The sequence below is a fragment of the Pogoniulus pusillus genome, chromosome 7 (assembly GCF_015220805.1).
Source record: "Pogoniulus pusillus isolate bPogPus1 chromosome 7, bPogPus1.pri, whole genome shotgun sequence".
Taxonomy (NCBI): Eukaryota; Metazoa; Chordata; class Aves; order Piciformes; family Lybiidae; genus Pogoniulus; species Pogoniulus pusillus.
The window spans coordinates 41,407,023-41,424,960 of NC_087270.1; the positions used below are offsets into that span (position 1 = coordinate 41,407,023).

The 17,938-nt window shown below is 51.0% G+C and overlaps 1 protein-coding gene across 1 annotated transcript in view; it reads left to right on the forward strand.

Moving 5' to 3' along the window:
* The window catches only part of PKHD1 (PKHD1 ciliary IPT domain containing fibrocystin/polyductin), a 296,674-nt gene that overhangs the window by 90,971 nt on the left and 187,765 nt on the right, over positions 1 to 17,938 (forward strand). Inside the window, exon 36 of the mRNA XM_064146703.1 lies at positions 6,526 to 6,676. Within this exon, the coding sequence (XP_064002773.1) occupies positions 6,526 to 6,676 (151 nt within the window). The remainder of the gene's footprint in view (positions 1 to 6,525; positions 6,677 to 17,938) is intronic.

Here is a 17,938-nt window from a genome sequence, read left to right on the forward strand (position 1 = left end):
AGGCTGTGAGGGAGTGCCAGGAGTGGGGGGAATGGAGCGAAGCTGGAGGTGGGGAGAGTCAGAGTGGAGGTGAGGAGGAAGTTGTTGAGCAGGAGAGTGATGAGAGGCTGGAATGGGTTGCCCAGGGAGGTGGTTGAGGCCCCATGGCTGGAGGTGTTTGAGGCCAGGCTGGCTGAGGCTGTGTGCAGCCTGCTCTAGGGTAGGGTGTCCCTGGGCATGGCAGGGGAGTTGGAACTGGCTGCTCCTTGTGATCCCTTTCCACCCTGACTGCTTCTGTGATTCTATGATTTGAGGCTGAGATTTCTGATTCTAGGATCGACCTCCCACCATAACTCTCTAAGACCCTGAAAGATTAAAAAGCATCACTTTAGGAGTCACCTGAATATGATGAGATGGTGGGGTTGGGCTCTTGTGCCAGGCAAGCAGCAACAGAAGAAGGGGACAGAGTGTCAAGTTGTGTCAGGGGAGGTCTAGGCTGGGTGTTAGGAGGAAGTTCCTGGCAGAGAGAGTGATTGGCATTGGAATGGGCTGCCCAGGGAGGTGGTGGAGTCTGTGTGCCTGGAGGAGTTGAAGCCAAGCCTGGCTGGGGCACTTAGTGCCATGGTCTGGTTGATTGTTGAGGGCTGGGTGCTAGGTTGGGCTGGATGAGCTTGGAGGTCCTTTCCAGCCTGGCTGATTCTCTGATTCTATGATAAATAGATGTGGACCTTTCCCACGAGTCTCATGTTTTGGTTAATCATAGTGGCTTAACAGTGCTCATATTCCCCTGTTACTGGGGATTTCAGCTGGCATTACAGGTGAGCTTTGCTGCCTGTGCACAGGCAGCTGCCTCATGCTGTATCTGGGACATGCACCCCCTGATAACAGCAATGGCTTCTCAGTGCCCTCCCTCTGAAGGCTCCATTAGATCTAACTAATACTCCATGTCCTTAATTAAATACCTCTGGTGCAAAGAGCCATACCTTCTGTGCTTGGAAATTGTGGTGATTACTCCCCTGCTGGAAAAGCCTTTTAGGTTGTTTTTTTTTAATGGCTGTTTTTTGAGTGTTTTTTCCCCTGCTTTGGTTGTTTATGATTGGGTTTTGTGGTGGTGGTTGTTTTGTGGAGGGTTTTTTTTCCCCCCTTATTTTGTTTTTAGAGGAATTGAAGTGTTTCTCATGCCATTGTCCAGCTGCAAATTGGCCTGAGACTGACTTGTGCCATGGGCTATGACCTCCAAAACTACCCACTCATTTTTTTTCCTGAACTAATCAGCTAGATGAACTATTTACAGTTGGCTTTTGGGTCTTCTCACTGCTTTTGTGCTGCCCCTGTCCAAGTAATTAATGACAGTGTGGCTTGTTTATGGGCTTGAGTTACTAATGCTGTTGGCTGCAAATGTATTTTTACCTCTGGGACGTTGCCAGTTTCCTGGTTCCAGTCCCACCTCACCAGCCCAGGTCAATTTTTTGTGTGTAAACAGATTTATCCTGTAATAGTTGGAGAGAGACTAGGGTCATTCATCAGTCCCGTAGAGAACATGCCCAGCCTGATTCTTCCTTTCTTGTGCCTCTGCAACTCAGCACAAGTCAGAAGGATTCCTGCAGGACATCTAGATTTAAGAAAACCTGGAAAAGGAAAAGTAATCCTTTCTTCTTACCTCCGGGTGCAGGCAGTTTCAGTTGGATGTGAAGGTACTGGAGAGTGCACCACAAGTCCAGCCATGTGCCCAGCCTCGATCCTTGCTGGAACCAATGTTACAGGAGTCACAGGATCACAGAACTGCTTAGATTAGCAAAGCCCTTCAAGGTCCTCGAGTCCAACCATCAGTTTCACACTGACAAGCCCTTGACTAACCCAAATCCCTCAGCACAACATCTCATCACTACGAATCACTATGGTTGGAAAGGACCACCAGGATCATCCAGTCCAACCTTCATCCCAGCATCCTGCATCACCAGACCATAGCCTAGTCATTAATGGAGAGATCATAGAATCATAGAGAATCAAGCAGGTTGGAAGAGACCTCCAAGCTCAGCCAGTCCAACCTAGCACCCAGCCCTGGCCAATCAACCAGACTATGGCACTAAGTGCCCCAGCCAGGCTTTTCTTGAACACCTCCAGGGGTGGTGACTCCACCACCTCCCTGGGCAGCCCATTCCAATGCCAATCACTCTCTCTGTGAAGAACTTCCTCCTGACATATGTGAATCTTTAAAGGCAGAGTGAAGACTAAAGCGAAGAGAAACAGCAGCAGGTGATGCAGTGAGTTAAAAAAGTATACTTGTGTGGCCTTGGAAAGGATTTGCTGAGTTGTGGGCAAGGCCTCTTCTGTCCAAGGCCATCATACTAAACAAGGCAGTTGATAAGGGAAATCCTAATTTGGTCTCCTGTCCTTCTAGAAATTAGTTACAGGCTTTCAGGGCACAGATATTGAGAAACATTCTGCTCATTTTCAGCCTTAGTTTATTCATAGGTCCAGTTACATCTGGAGTACTGGGGTTAGTTCTGGGCATCTAGCTCAAGAGAGGCAAGAAACTGCTGGAGAGTCCAATGGAGGGCTACAAACCATAGAATCAGTCAGGGTTGGAAGGGACCACAAGGAGCAGCCAGTTCCAACCCCCCTGCCATGCCCAGGGACACCCTACCCTAGAGCAGGCTGGCCAGAGCCATGAAGATGATGAGACTGGAGCATCTCTCTTGGCTGAGAGGCCTGGGGCTGTTTATCCTGGAGGAGACTGAAAGGGGCTCAGAGCAATGCCTATCCATAGCTAAAATGTGGGTATGAAGAGGATGGGGCCAGACCTTTTCAGTGGCGCCTAACAACAGGACAAGAGGCAATAGACACTTCTGTGTTCATTATCAGTCTGGAGTGGTTGTGGATGCTTCCTTCCTGAGGGTGTTCAGGGTCAGGTTGGATGAGGCCTTGAGCAACCAAACCCAGTTGAGGGGTGATGTGTCTAGCAGAGGGGTTGGAGTAGATGATCTCTGAGATGCCCTCCAACCCAGGCCATTCTATGAATCTATGTGGTGAACATCTTGCAGTTACTTTAGCAAAGGAGTAGACAGGCAAAGAACGATGGCAAAGGATAGGTTCTGCTTCTCTGGGCACTGGGCAGCCTTCTGCATTCTAACCCCACTGACTAGAGCAAAGGACATGATGCATTTGCATCCCTTTCAAGTGTGTGTAGGAGGGAGGAGCCTGCACCAATTTGTCTGGTTTAATTATAGATGTTCTGCCCACCTTCCTAATTGCTCCTCCATTAAGAAGGAGCTTCTTGTTTCTTTTTTTCCCTAGGAGCTAAAAATAATCAACTTTTGTTTGTTTCTGTAAATATTTTTTCTTCTTTTGCCCTTGAGGAGATAATTATTTCTATTGTTGCATGAAGATGGTGGCCAATACAGGAGGAATAATTAGAGCAGATGGCTGAAAGTACTTCCCTTGTAAAAGACATCTACCGTAATAAAACACCTCCCCTCCTCTTTTGTCTCCTCCAAACAGACGTTTTTCTTTCTTTCAGGTGGATGGGGGGGGGGGGGGGTCGGGTGAGGGGTGTAAATCTTTTTTTCCTGATGTATTAAACCCAGGAGCTGTCAGGAGTTCACAGCCTGGAAAGTGAGCTCCCTGTATCCATCACTGAAATTAAAGTGTTTCCCAACGTGGCGTGGAGTCCTGGCTCTGGCGTGGGGAAATACAGGCTGTACTCCATCACTTCAAACGTTAACCTTGTCTCTCCATGGTGACTGAGGACAGGAACACTTGCTCTCCGTGCTTGCTGGTTAAATGGCAATCTGTCAGCACCAGGGGAAAGGCTGCCTTGTGGGTGTCAATCTCTGCTGTGTCTGCAGCATTCGACACCTCTGCTCATTCCTGGCTGTTCCCGGCAGGAGGGGTGCACCTTCTCCTTGCTAGAGATCATAGGAAGCAACTAAAGCAGGGTTTCTGCATATGCAGGCAGGTTGCTGTTGTTCAGGAGCAGAACTGTGTTCTGTGGCTCTCTGGATGTGCCTGGAGGTCAGGAAAAGCTGGCTGTTGGGGGGGGGGGGGGGTGGAGTTGGTGAGAAGCACAGAAACATAGAATCGACCAGTATGGAAGAGACCTCCAAGCTCAGCCAGTCCAATCTAGCACCCATGATGCCATGATTCTATGATTTTCTACCCTCTGACCCATTCTGTGATCCCTCAGGGATCAGTCATGGGACCAGTCTTGTTCAACACCTTTGTGGGTGCCATGGACAGAGGCACTGAGTGCAGCCTCAGCAAATTTCCTGCCCACACCAAGCTGTGTGGTGCAGCAGCCAGGCTGGAGGGCAGGGATCCATCCAGAGGGACCTGGGCAGGCTGCAGAGGTGGGCACAAGCCAAGCTCAGGATGTGCAACAAGACCTAGCACAAGGTGTGGGTTGAGGCAATGCCAAGCACCAATGCAGTCTGGGCAGTGAGTGGCTGGAGAGCAGCCCTGAGGAGAGGCACTTGGGGGTGCTGCTGGAGGAGAAGCTCAGCAGGAGCCAGCAGTGTGCACTTGCAGCCCAGAAGGCCAAGCAGAGCCAGGGCTGCAGCAGCAGAAGTGTGGCCAGCAGGGCCAGGGAGGGGATTCTCCTCCTCTGCTCTGCTCTGCTGAGACCCCACCTGGAGTACTGCAGCCAGCTCTGGGCCCCCCATTGGTGTGGGCAGCAAACTTCCTGAGGCTGCACTCAGTGCCTCTGTCCATGGCACCCACAACGATGCTGAACAAGACTGGTCCCAGGACTGATCCCTGAGGGACTCCACTTGTCACTGGACTGCACTTGGCCATGGAGCCATTGACAGCCACTTTTTGGGTGTGGCTCACTTTGAGTGTTGAAGCCCAGCCTGGCTGGGGCACTTAGTGCCATGATCTGGTTGATTGTTGAGGGCTGGGTGCTAGGTTGGACTGGATGATATTGGAGGCCTCTGCCAACCTGCTTGATTCTGTGATTCTATGATGTGCTCTGACTGGAAAATAAAAGAAAGGAGTAACTATATTTTGGATTTGTGCTGAAGTTATTCTTGCCACTGCTGTTTTGTGTTAGCACAACCCCATGAGAATCACAAATATTTCCATGTCTGGTTCCCCCTTTCATTTCAGATAATTTGAGGCTGTTCTTGCTGGTTCAGATCTGAGTCAAAAAGATTGAACCATATGGAACCTTCCTCACTCTTCCAATAAAGCTCTGACTGTTGGCTTTCCACTTGGGGTGATCTGAGCTAGATTGTATAGTCCTGCTGTGTTGAGATACTGGAAGGTGTCCAGAGAAGGGCAACAAAGCTGGGGAGGGGCCTGGAGCAGAGCCCTGTGAGGAGAGGCTGAGGGAGCTGGGGGGGTGCAGCCTGCAGCAGAGGAGGCTCAGGGCAGAGCTCATTGCTGTCTGCAGCTGCCTGCAGGGAGGCTGTAGCCAGGTGGGGTTGGGCTCTGCTGCCAGGCAAGCAGCAAGAGAAGAAGGGGATAGAGTGTCAAGTTGCGGCAGGGCAGGTCTAGGCTGGATGTTGTTAGGAAGTTGTCAGAGAGAGTGATTGGCATTGGAATGGGCTGCCCAGGGAGGTGGTGGAGTCTCTGTGCCTGGAGGTGTTGAAGCCAAGCCTGGCTGGGGCACTTAGTGCCATGGCCTGGTTGATTGGCCAGGGCTGGGTGCTAGGTTGGGCTGGATGAGCCTGGAGGTCTCTTCCGGGCTGGTTGATTCTATGATTGTGTAGTCCATAACAGACAGTGAAGATCTGTGTTCATACTTGTGCACACATCAGTGTGAAAATGCACACATCTTCCTCAAGAGATCCATGCAACATTCCCTGCTAAGAGCATGCTGAAAGTTGAAAGGTGAGGGCGAAGCAAGCAGGAGCCGTTTGGCCGTGGCTCATCACAGGTCAGTTTGCTGCTTTCAAGGCAATCAGTGCTTTGTTTGGAACTGATTTGCAGGCCACCAGAAGATAGGCGGAGAAAGCTAAAAAGGCGTTTGAAGGGAGAGGTGTTTGGAGCAGGAGAGCCTTTGAAGCAGCCTGTGAAACAAAATCCTGCCCAGCCCGCAGGGGGTTTGCAGGTCTGCAGGTGGGGTTATGCTGCTGCCAGGAATGAATGTGCAGCTCTGCTTTTCGAGAGGCAGAGACACACACGGCAGGAAACCTGCAGGCTTGACTTTCCAGGCAGGTGGTTGAGTCACCGACCCCGTTTAAGGGCCGTTTGAATGTGGTGCTTGGGGATATGGTTTAAGGTGAGAGTTGTAGAGTGGGGGTCTAGGCTGGAGGTGGTGACCCCAGGGGCTTTGCCAGCCGGCATGGTTCTGTGACTCGGTAAGGTGGCTGGCCCTGCAGCAACCCCCTGAGTACCCAGAGCTGAACCGCCCAAGGGGGCAACCTCCAACCCGCCGCAGGCATCTCCCAGGGCTGAGAAGCTCTCCAACACCCACGTCCGTCCCTTCGCTCTGGCTGCGTCCGGCCGAGAAGCGAAGGCGGTGCGGTGCCGGCGGCCCCTCAGCTGGGCTTCCTAAGGCCGGCAAGGGGCGAGCCTTAACTGCCCTGCGTCTTCTCCTTGCAGCTCGCCCTGCGCTTCTGCGGCCGCTGGGACGAGGACTGGAGCTGGCCTGGTGGCCACCAGCCGCGAGATGGCGACAACGTCACGATAGAGAGCGGCCGGACCCTGCTGCTGGGCACAGCCACGGCCGCGCTCCACCTGCTGCACCTCCGAGGTCTGCGCCGGCGGGCGGGGTGCGGGGCTCTGTGTGTGTGTGTGTGTGTGTGTGTGTGAGTGTGTGCTGTGTGTGTGAGTGTGCTCTGAGTGTGTGTGTGCTCTGTGTGTGTGCTCTGTGTGTGTGCTCTGTGTGTGTGCGCTCTGTGTGTGTGCGCTCTGTGTGTGTGCTGTGTGCGCTGTGTGTGTGTGTGCTGTGTGTGCTGTGTGTGTGTGTGCTGTGTGTGTGTGCGCGCTATGTGTGTGTGCGCTGTGTGTGTGCGCTGTGTGTGTGTGTGCTCTGTGTGTGTGCTGTGTGCGCTGTGTGTGTGTGCTCTGTGTGTGTGTGCTCTGTGTGTGTGCTGTGTGCGCTGTGTGTGTGTGTGCTGTGTGTGCTGTGTGTGTGTGCTGTGTGTGTGTGCTGTGTGTGTGCGCGCTATGTGTGTGTGCGCTGTGTGTGTGCGCTATGTGTGTGTGTGCTCTGTGTGTGTGCTGTGTGCGCTGTGTGTGTGTGCTCTGTGTGTGTGTGCTCTGTGTGTGTGCTGTGTGCGCTGTGTGTGTGTGTGCTGTGTGTGCTGTGTGTGTGTGTGCTGTGTGTGTGTGTGCTGTGTGTGTGCGCGCTATGTGTGTGTGCGCTGTGTGTGTGCGCTATGTGTGTGTGTGCTCTGTGTGTGTGCTGTGTGCGCTGTGTGTGTGTGCTCTGTGTGTGTGTGCTCTGTGTGTGTGCTGTGTGCGCTGTGTGTGTGTGTGCTGTGTGTGCTGTGTGTGTGTGCTGTGTGTGTGTGCTGTGTGTGTGCGCGCTATGTGTGTGTGCGCTGTGTGTGTGCGCTATGTGTGTGTGTGCTCTGTGTGTGTGCTGTGTGCGCTGTGTGTGTGTGCTCTGTGTGTGTGTGCTCTGTGTGTGTGCTGTGTGCGCTGTGTGTGTGTGTGCTGTGTGTGCTGTGTGTGTGTGCGCGCTATGTGTGTGTGCGCGTTATGTGTGTGTGTGCTCTGTGTGTGTGTGCTGTGTGCGCTATGTGTGCTGTGTGTGTGTGCGCGCTATGTGTGTGTGTGCGTTATGTGTGTGTGTGTGCTGTGTGCGCTATGTATGCTGTGTGTGTGTGCGTGCTATGTGTGTGTGCGCGTTATGTGTGTGTGTGCTCTGTGTGTGTGTGCTGTGTGTGTGTGTGCTCTGTGTGTGTGCTGTGTGCGCTGTGTGTGTGTGCTGTGTGTGCTGTGTGTGTGTGTGCTGTGTGTGTGCGCGCTATGTGTGTGTGCGCTGTGTGTGTGCGCTATGTGTGTGTGTGCTCTGTGTGTGTGCTGTGTGCGCTGTGTGTGTGTGCTCTGTGTGTGTGTGCTCTGTGTGTGTGTGTGCTGTGTGCGCTATGTGTGCTGTGTGTGTGCGCGCTATGTGTGTGTGTGCGTTATGTGTGTGTGTGCTCTGTATGTGTGTGCTGTGTGCGCTATGTGTGCTGTGTGTGTGCGCGCTATGTGTGTGTGCGCGTTATGTGTGTGTGTGTGCTGTGTGCGCTATGTATGCTGTGTGTGTGTGCGTGCTATGTGTGTGTGCGTGTTATGTGTGTGTGTGCTGTGTGTGTGTGTGCTGTGTGTGTGTGCGCTGTGTGTGTGCTGTGTGTGCGCTATGTGTGTGTGTGCGCTATGTGTGCTGTGTGTGTGTGTGCTGTGTGTGTGTGCGTGCTATGTGTGTGTGCGCGTTATGTGTGTGTGTGCTCTGTGTGTGTGTGTGCTGTGCGCTATGTGTGCTGTGTGTGTGCTGTGCGCTATGTGTGCTGTGTGTGTGTGCGTGCTATGTGTGTGTGCGCGTTATGTGTGTGTGTGCTCTGTGTGTGTGTGTGCTGTGTGCGCTATGTGTGCTGTGTGTGTGTGCGTGCTATGTGTGTGCGCGCGTTATGTGTGTGTGTGCTCTGTGTGTGTGTGCTGTGTGTGTGCGCTGTGTGTGTGTGCTGTGTGTGCGCTGTGTGTGTGCGCTGTGTGTGCGCTATGTGTGTGTGCGCTGTGTGTGTGCGCTATGTGTGTGTGCGCTATGTGTGCTGTGTGTGTGTGTGCTGTGTGTGTGCGCGCTATGTGTGCTGTGTGTGTGTGCGCACTATGTGTGTGTGCGCGTTATGTGTGTGTGTGCTCTGTGTGTGTGTGCTGTGTGCGCTATGTGTGCTGTGTGTGTGTGCGTGCTATGTGTGTGTGCGTGTTATGTGTGTGTGTGCTCTGTGTGTGTGTGCTGTGTGCGCTATGTGTGCTGTGTGTGTGTGCGCGCTATGTGTGTGTGCGCTGTGTGTGTGTGCTGTGTGTGTGTGCGCGCTATGTGTGTGTGCGCTGTGTGTGTGTGCTGTGTGTGTGTGCGCGCTATGTGTGTGTGCGCTGTGTGTGTGTGCTGTGCGTGTGTGCGCTGTGTGTGTGTGTGCTCTGTGTGTGTGCGCTATGTGTGTGTGCTGTGTGTGTACTATGTGTGTGTGTGCGCTCTGTGTGTGCGTGCTATGTGTGTGTGTGTGTGCTGTGTGCTGTGTGTGTGTGTGCTGTGTGTGTTCTCTGGGTGTGTGTGCTCTATGTGTGCTGTGTGTGTGCTCTGTGTGTGTGCTGTGTGCTGTGTGTGTGTGCTGTGTGTGTGCTGTGTGTGTGTGTGCTCTATGTGTGCTGTGTGTGCGCTATGTGTGTGTGTGCGCACGCTATATGTGTGTGTGTGCTGTGTGCTCTGTGTGTGTGCTGTGTGCTGTGTGTCCAGCACTCCTCTTCCCCCGGGGCTGCAGCTCTTCCCGTCGATGGTGTCCCCTGCCCTTGCCCAGCTGCTGAAGCGGCGCGGCAAGGCTGAGCCTGCGCTCAGCGGGCAGCAGGGGATGGCACAGAGGGGCAGGGGAAGCATTTAATGGCTACGCGTGCAGAAGGCATCGTTTCTGCAGTTCGAGGCGCAGGGACAGCAGGAGTGGGAAGCTTGGTGGATGGTTGTTTTTTTTTTAATTTATTGTATTTTACTTTATTATTTACTTTCTTTCCTGCAGCTACAGCAAAGGCTGCTCTCATGAGTGGCGTTGGGTGCTAACGGCCATGCTGATGACAGCAATCAGCTGGGGTTTGTTGGGCATCTTTCAGGCGAGCTTGTTGCAAAAGCCTTGGCGAAATTAATGATGGGCCAGAATTACAGACCACAGCTACTGAATGTAAGAAACAATCAGTGCTGGCCGAGACTAAACAGCTCAGCATAGTTCTGAGGGGTGCAGGGGGGAGATGCCAGGTTTGGAGGATTCCTGTACCCTGGGGGTAGATTGAGCATTAAGTGCCAGGAGGCACATCTCTGAGGATGTCAAAGGAAGAATTGAGGTTACTTGGAATTCAGTGCCAGGAACACATCCCTCTGGAAGTTAAGCCCTAAGCCCTGGTTAGGAAAACTGTTGTGTGTGGGCTTGGGATTAAGTGAATGAGTTGTTCTGGTGGAGTTGCGTGCTCGAAGGGAAGCCTTTGTGCAAATCTCTACAGAAATGTAGCCCCCCCAAAATGGAAATAGAACCATAGAATCAAGCAGGCTGGAAGAGACCTCCAAGCTCATCCAGCCCAACCTAGCACCCAGCCCTGGCCAACCAACCAGACCATGGCACTAAGTGCCCCAGCCAGGCTTGGCTTCAACACCTCCAGCCACAGAGACTCCACCACCTCCCTGGGCAGCCCATTCCAATGCCAATCACTCTCTCTGACAACAACTTCCTAACAACATCCAGCCTAGACCTGCCCTGGCACAGCTTGAGGCTGTGTCCCTTTCTTCTGTTGCTGCTTGCCCGGCAGCAGAGCCCAACCCCACCTGGCTACAGCCTCCATGCAGGCAGCTGCAGGCAGCAATGAGCTCTGCCCTGAGCCTCCTCTGCTGCAGGCTGCACACCCCCAGCTCCCTCAGCCTCTCCTCACAGGGTTCTGCTCCAGGCCCCTCACAGCCTTGCTGCCCTTCTCCAAACACCTTCCAGCACCTCATCTCTCTGCAATGGAGGAGACCACAACTGCACACAGCACTCAAATAGGAGTTTTTATATGTTGAAGTACCTGGCAAAAATAATGTCATAGCAAAAAGCTGTTGAAGATATTAGTTTTCCATTGTGATGATAATGGAAAACCTGCATTTGGCAATTATTTTAATCCAGCTTTGAATGATCACTCTATGAATAAAACAAAACCCTTCAGCTTTATCCCTACTTTGAGAACAACCACACATAAAAAGTTGACCTTACTCACAGGCTCACAGGATGTTAGGGGTTGGAAGGGACCCAAGGAGATCATCCAGTCCAACCCCCCTGCCAGAGCAGGACCACACAATTTAGCACAGATCACAGAGGAACACATCCAGACAGGCCTCGAGAGGCTCCAGAGAAGGAGACTAGTCTAGTCTACTCGGTCTGGGTTCAGAAGTGTTCAAGGATTCCTAGCCCAGATATAATTTCTGGTTTAAAATCAAGCAAAACAAGGTGAAAATTTGAGGTACTAAAAAAATATGAAAAGTTTTAGTTCCATTTTCTTCCTCCTCTCTTCCCCAGTGAAAATCCTGAATCTGCCTGATGCAGGACTCCTGTTAGAGCTCTTTGTACCCCAGATTTCTTTTAGCTGCAAATATGGATGAGGATTTTGGGGCTGTCTCTGTGAAGTATTGGGGCACAATATCACAGCAGGAAACCATTTGAATTTTGGGTCTACTCAAAGGCACAGTGGATCTGTGAGTCAGCACTGATGAAGCAAACAGAAGGCAGATTAAATTGAATGAAGTCTGGAGCAGTATCTTTATGGCTTCAGCTCACATGGCATTTAAGTAATTCCTCCCTTGGATCATGTTTTCCAAGAAGCCTGGTTTAAGAGGTAGTGCAGTCAGGGAAGCAACAGTGAGGCACTCCAGATGCTATTCTTTTCTGCATTACTCTATGCCAAATGTAAAGACCAAGCATTTTTAGAAGCAGAAACCTACTCAGGAATTGTTTATCTGAGCTTCATTTGTGGTGAAGCCTCCATGCTGCATCCACCTTCTGTTACTGGGGTACTTCTAGGTGCTTAGGCTTGGTTAGATCTAGAGTCAAGGTATGCTGAGATCTACTCTGATATGAGACTGAGATTTATCTTTCCTAGCCTTACCTTTCATTAACTCATCCAGCTTGGAGGAGGTGTTTAGGCTCCTGTATTGATGGAAGGAAACATAGACCACCAAAGACTTGTTCACCTTAGGTATTAGACATCCCCATCTTAAGATGAATCATAGCCAGGTGATCCCATTAGAGTAGAGTCATAGAATCATAGAATCAGTTAGGGTTGGAAGGGAGCACAAGGAGCAGCCACTTCCAAATCCCTGCCATGCCCAGGGACACCCTACCCTAGAGCAGGCTGCACACAGCCTCAGCCAGCCTGGCCTCAAACACCTCCAGCCATGGGGCCTCAACCACCTCCCTGGGCAACCCAGTCCAGCCTCTCACCACTCTCCTGCTCAACAACTTCCTCCTCACCTCCACTCTGACTCTCCCCACCTCCAGCTTTGCTCCATTCCCCCCACTCCTGGCACTCCCTGACACACTCAAAAGTCCCTCCCCAGCTTTTTTGTATCCCCCTTCAGATGCTGGCAGGCCACAAGAAGGTCTCCTCATATCCGTCTCTTCTGCAGCCTGCACAGCCCCAACTCTTTCAGTCTGTGCTCACAGCAGAGCTGCTGCAGCCTCTGAGCATCCTCCTGGCCCTGCTCTGGGCATGCTCCAGCATCTCCACATCCCTCTTGTCATAGGAGCAGCAGTTACTAAGTCTGTGGGCTTGTTCTCAGCTGCAAGATGGATGTGACAATAAGCCTCAAATCTGTAAGGTGAGTGTAGAGATGTGCTTCAGATGGAAGAACCCATTCATGTGCCAGTGGGAGAGTTTTTCTTAGCTGGTGCTGGAGAATGGGATTAAACTGTAGTTGTGGCTTTCACAACTCAGCATCAGGCTGTCTGTGCACTCACACACTGAAAATATAACAGACTTTAGGGGTGAAAAAGTGGCTTAATGCTACCAAGTCCACTCCTGGGTGGAAAGGCTGTACTGCTCACTCTCTGGTGCTGTACCCAGCAACCCCAGCATATGTGTGTTGGCACATTTCTTGAGGTGCCCTGGGTTCAAGACATGTTGAGGGTTTCAAATAGTACCCCTGTCTTGCCACCTTAGGATGATTTCAGCACTGTAGGAGTTGTTGAAAGACTATAAAGATGTCTGCTTCAGCTCTCTTGGGCTGTTTGGTCTTGAGAAGAGATGGCTGAGAGGGGACCTTATGAATGCCTGCAAATATCTGAGGGGTGGGTGTCAGGATGAAGGTGCCAGGCTCTTTTCAGTGGTGACCAGTGATAGGACAGGGAACAGCAAGTACAAGTTGGCACACTGGAGATTCCACACTTCTTTGTGGTGAGGGTGATGGAGCCTTGGAGCAGGCTGCTCAGAGAGTCTGTGGAGTCTCTTTCTCTGGAGACTCTCAAAACCCACCCAGATACACTCTTCTGCAGCCTGCCCAAGATGACAGAGGGCTTAGACTATATCTGTGGAGGTCCTTTCCAACCCCTAACATTCTGTGATGCTGTGATTCATGTGCCCCTACTTTGGCTGTATTAAGATATAGTCATATAAATATATAGATCAATGGTTTTGGTAGTAACCAGGCTGGCTGGACAGAAGACGTGGAGGCCAAACCCTCAAAAATAAGATTAGAGAGCTGGATCCTGCTTGCTGCCATGAGGGCTCAGCAGTTCCCAGCTCCTTCTCAACAAGCAGATCATGAAGACATGGTTATCAGCAGTGGAAATTTTAATAGCCAGCCTGTGAAAGTGTTCAGACAATGCTGACTGGGGGAGAGATACAAGATAGACAGATTGGAGATAGCTCTGCATGTTCAGCAGGTTGCAGCTGGCTCTGTAATCCCAATATCACAAGTATGGAAATATTGATGATAACCCAGGTCAGATGGAAATTGCCTTTGCATAGAGCTGGCACTGGGCTAACTCCTTTGTATTCATTGTGCTGATGCTTCAGACATGTCTTAGTGCCTTTGGTGTATTCCTACTGCCCTAGGGAGGTCTGGAGACCAGAAAAAAAAGCTACCCAGTCTTTCAGGAGAGCTTTAAGGGTGAATTTTGGGGTGATGCTGCCAGTATGCCTGGGTGAGCTTGAAGATCCCCAACCACCTTTGGAATGGCAGTTTTGAGATGGCCATTCCTGCAAGTGTGAGGAGGAGGAGGACTGTGTGGCCTTTATTACAGAAAAGCCTTAATATCATAGAGTCATAGAATCACAGAATCATAGAATCAGCAGGTTGGGAGAGACCTGCAAGCTCACCCAGTCCAACCTGCCTGTCCAGAGAAGGGTGACAAAGCTGCTCAACTTTTTATGTGTGGTTGTTCTCAAAGTAGGGATAAAGCTGAAGGGTTTTCTTTTTCCTTCATAGAGTGATCATTCAAAGCTGGATTAAAATAATTGCCAAATGCAGGTTTTCCATTATCATCACAATGAAAAACTAATATCTTCAACAGCTTTTTGATATGACATTATTTTTTGCCAGGTACTTCAACATATAAAAACTCCTATTTGAGTGCTGTGTCCAGTTCTGGGCTCCTCCATTGCAGAGAGATGTTGAGGTGCTGGAAGGTGTTAAGAGAAGGGCAGCAAGGCTGGGGAGGGGCCTGGAGCAGAGCCCTGTGAGGAGAGGCTGAGGGAGCTGGGGGGGTGCAGCCTGCAGCAGAGGAGGCTCAGGGCAGAGCTCATTGCTGTCTGCAGCTGCCTGCAGGGAGGCTGTAGCCAGGTGGGGTTGGGCTCTGCTGCCAGGCAAGCAGCAACAGAACAAGGGGACACAGCCTCAAGCTGTGCCAGGGCAGGTCTAGGCTGGATGTTGTTAGGAAGTTGTTGTCAGAGAGAGTGATTGGCATTGGAATGGGCTGCCCAGGGAGGTGGTGGAGTCTGTGTGCCTGGAGGTGTTGAAGCCAAGCCTGGCTGGGGCACTTAGTGCCATGGTCTGGTTGCTTGGCCAGGGCTGGGTGGTAGGTTGGACTGGATGAGTTTGGAGCTCTCTTCCAACCTGCTCGATTCTATGATTCTGTGATCAGCAGACATGGTCAGAAAGTGCTTGTGCTGTGGCATTTGCTGTGCCATTTTGCTCAGCCCATGTGGGCTGTCCATTCTGATCCTTGCTTTTGTTTTTGAAGGCATTTCCTAGTTCATATTTTCCTGTTTCACTCAGGCAGAGACATTACAATTAAAATACTGTAGAAGCATCCTGGCAGTCTTGCAATAAGCATGTTTTTACTTCAAGAAGGAACATGGGATGCACAAACAGTGCCAGCTCATGGCAGATTTTGTCCAATGTATTTTTTTATTGAGGTTAAAAAAGCAGGAAAGTCAACCCTGTTTCTCCCCATTGCTGTGTGATGTTTCCTCACCTTTGTTCCCGTGGGCTGTACCATGTCTGCAGCACCTACATCATCAGAGCTTTAAAGTCCCAACATGGGGGAAAAACATAATGAAAGAATCATGGAATTATAGAATGGTCTGGGTTAGAAAGGACCTTTAAAGAATCACTTAGTCCAACCTGGATGTTAGGAGGAAGTTGTTGTCAGAGAGAGTGATTGGCATTGGAATGGGCTGCCCAGGGAGGTGGTGGAGTCTGTGCCGGGAGGTGTTGAAGCCAAGCCTGGCTGGGGCACTTAGTGCCATGGTCTGGTTGATTGGCCAGGGCTGGGTGCTAGGTTGGAGTGTGTGAGCTTGGAGGTGTCTTCCAACCTGCTTGATTCTATGATTCTGAAACAGTCCTCTTGTCCCTTCCCCAGCGCACCTCTCTTTTGATGAGGCTGAAGCAATTAGTGCATATCTGCTGTGGGAGAGCTTGAAATAGCCCAAGGACCTATTTTTTTCATCCCTTTGTGGTGTCTACCCTGATGCCTTCACAACTGTCACCTGAAAGCTTCATTTGCTAGATCTTGGATGAAGTGATATGCGCTGGGAGCCATTGAGGGGTGTCCACACATCTCCCCCACACATCTTCTCTTCCAAGTGCATCAAAAGAATTGCTAAGTATTTCAGAGGCTACCTAAGAGCTGAAGAAGCAGAAGGACTTTTATGAAGGAGATGTAGTTACGGTGGCATCTTCTGAGCTTCTCATCTGCATCACCTTATACTGTCTCCTGTGCTGTAAGGGAGGAGCCTGCCCAGCTTAGCAGGGAGCCTGTGCCATCTGAACAGATGGCAGGTGAGCACAGTAAGCCAGGAAACACAGCCTTGTTGGGCTTGGGAGATGATTTCTGTCTGGGAGGACTCTAGGAGTGCTCAAGCAGCTGCCAGTTCCTTGCCCAGGGACAGATTAAGGCCTCTGTCCAACAAAATGCTGCAATACAAACTCAACTTCCTAGCATGTCAGTGGTATCCTGGTGGAAATACACAAGGATCTGAAATCAGAGCTAGCCTGGGGCCTGCACCTGTGTAATATGAACATGGAAGAACATATTTAGGAAGGCAGAGAATAACTTTTGCACTCTTGCCTCATGGAACCATTGGGATGGGATCAATATAACAGACTTTTCCCCCTCCTTTGTGCCTTGCTTGGCTGTAGTTCAGCCTGCAATCAACTTGGGGCTCATGTGGATGTGATGTGAGTATGTGACTGGAGTGCAGGTGGCACATCCATGGCATAATTGATGGTTCTTACAGAAAGCTCATAGACTCTGTGTTCCCTTTCTGTACACAGCTGGCTGCTTTTGCCACCAAAACACATCCTTGGAGCCAGAGAGTGAACAAGTGGGCTGCCAGCACACTGCAGCCTTGCACAAGATCAGTTGTTACTGTGAGGATATTGCAGTTGCCTCCTGCTTTTTGCAGTTCAGGGGTGCTTGCCAGGAATATGACATCTGAGCCTAAGCCTGTCTCAAGGCTGGTTCTGTGGCTTTGGCATGTGAAGCACCAAAAGTGGGGAACTGGTAAAGGGCTGTGGGAATTTGTCATTCATGGCTGAGGCATACCCACAGCACAGCTGGAGCAGAGCTTCCCTCAGAGTCCAGAAGAGGAGATGGCCTTTCAACCTGTGAATTCTCTTACAATCGTAGAATCAGCCAGGCTGGAAGAGACCTCCAAGCTCAGCCAGTCCAACCTAACACCCAGACCTGTCCAACCAACCACACCATGGCACTAAGTGCCCCAGCCAGGCTTGGCTTCAACACCTGCAGGCACAGAGACTCCACCACCTCCCTGGGCAGCCCATTCCAATGCCAATCACTCTCTCTGCCAGCAACTTCCTAACAACATCCAGCCTAGACCTGCCCAGGCACAACTTGACACTCTATCCCCTTCTTCTCTTGCTGCTTGCCTGGCAGCAGAGCCCAACCCCACCTGGCTACAGCCTCCCTGCAGGCAGCTGCAGACAGCAATGAGCTCTGCCCTGAGCCTCCTCTGCTGCAGGCTGCACACCCCCAGCTCCCTCAGCCTCTCCTCACAGGGCTGTGCTCCAGGACCCTCCCCAGCTTCATCACCCTCTCTGGACACCTTCCAGCACCTCAACATCTCTCTTGAATTGAGGAGCCCAGAACTGGACACAGCACTCCAGGTGTGGCCTGAGCAGTGCTGAGCAGAGGGGCAGAAGAACCTCCCTTGTCCTGCTGCCCACACTGCTTCTAACTTCAGTTAGATAAATCTTCTTCCAAAAGCACTGCTGCCCATGGCATTGTGGTGCTGTAGTTATTCATAATCCCTACTTTATTATCAAGTTTCTCTTATTATTCTTCTTTATTTCCTTCAGTCTATGCTCCTTTTGTACCCTCCTGTGGGACAGATTGAGTTGCCTAGAGGTTTCCCTCTTTCCTCTTTTCTTTCTGTCTGTCTCTCTACTTCTTTGCTTTCTAGAGCCAGATAAAGAAAGATTTCTTTTGCAGGCAGAGAGGTGGAGGCTAATTGCTGGGTTAATTGAGAAGAATGGAGCTTCTGATGTTCTCACAAAGTATCAAATAGCCTCGACATATTTCTCCCCCTCCCTCTCTGCCACTCCACCTACAGAGACCCCTCGGATGTGTACATTGCTGTACAGAAGTGATTATGGGTTTAATTGTGTTTATTTTGCTTGGTGTGGAGGCCATCACAACAGTAGTTGATTGATTTTTGTGAAGCCACTCTCGAGGTCGCATGCAGGACTTTGCTTCCCTGGGCAGCCATAACAAACAATTTGAGGGTCACAGCCAAAAGTTTGGTTGAGCAATCACCTTGCCTCCTGCTTCCAGAGAAGAGGTCAAATGCAATAAAAGAAGGAAGCACAACTTCTATTTTATTTCTTGTAAAGCAG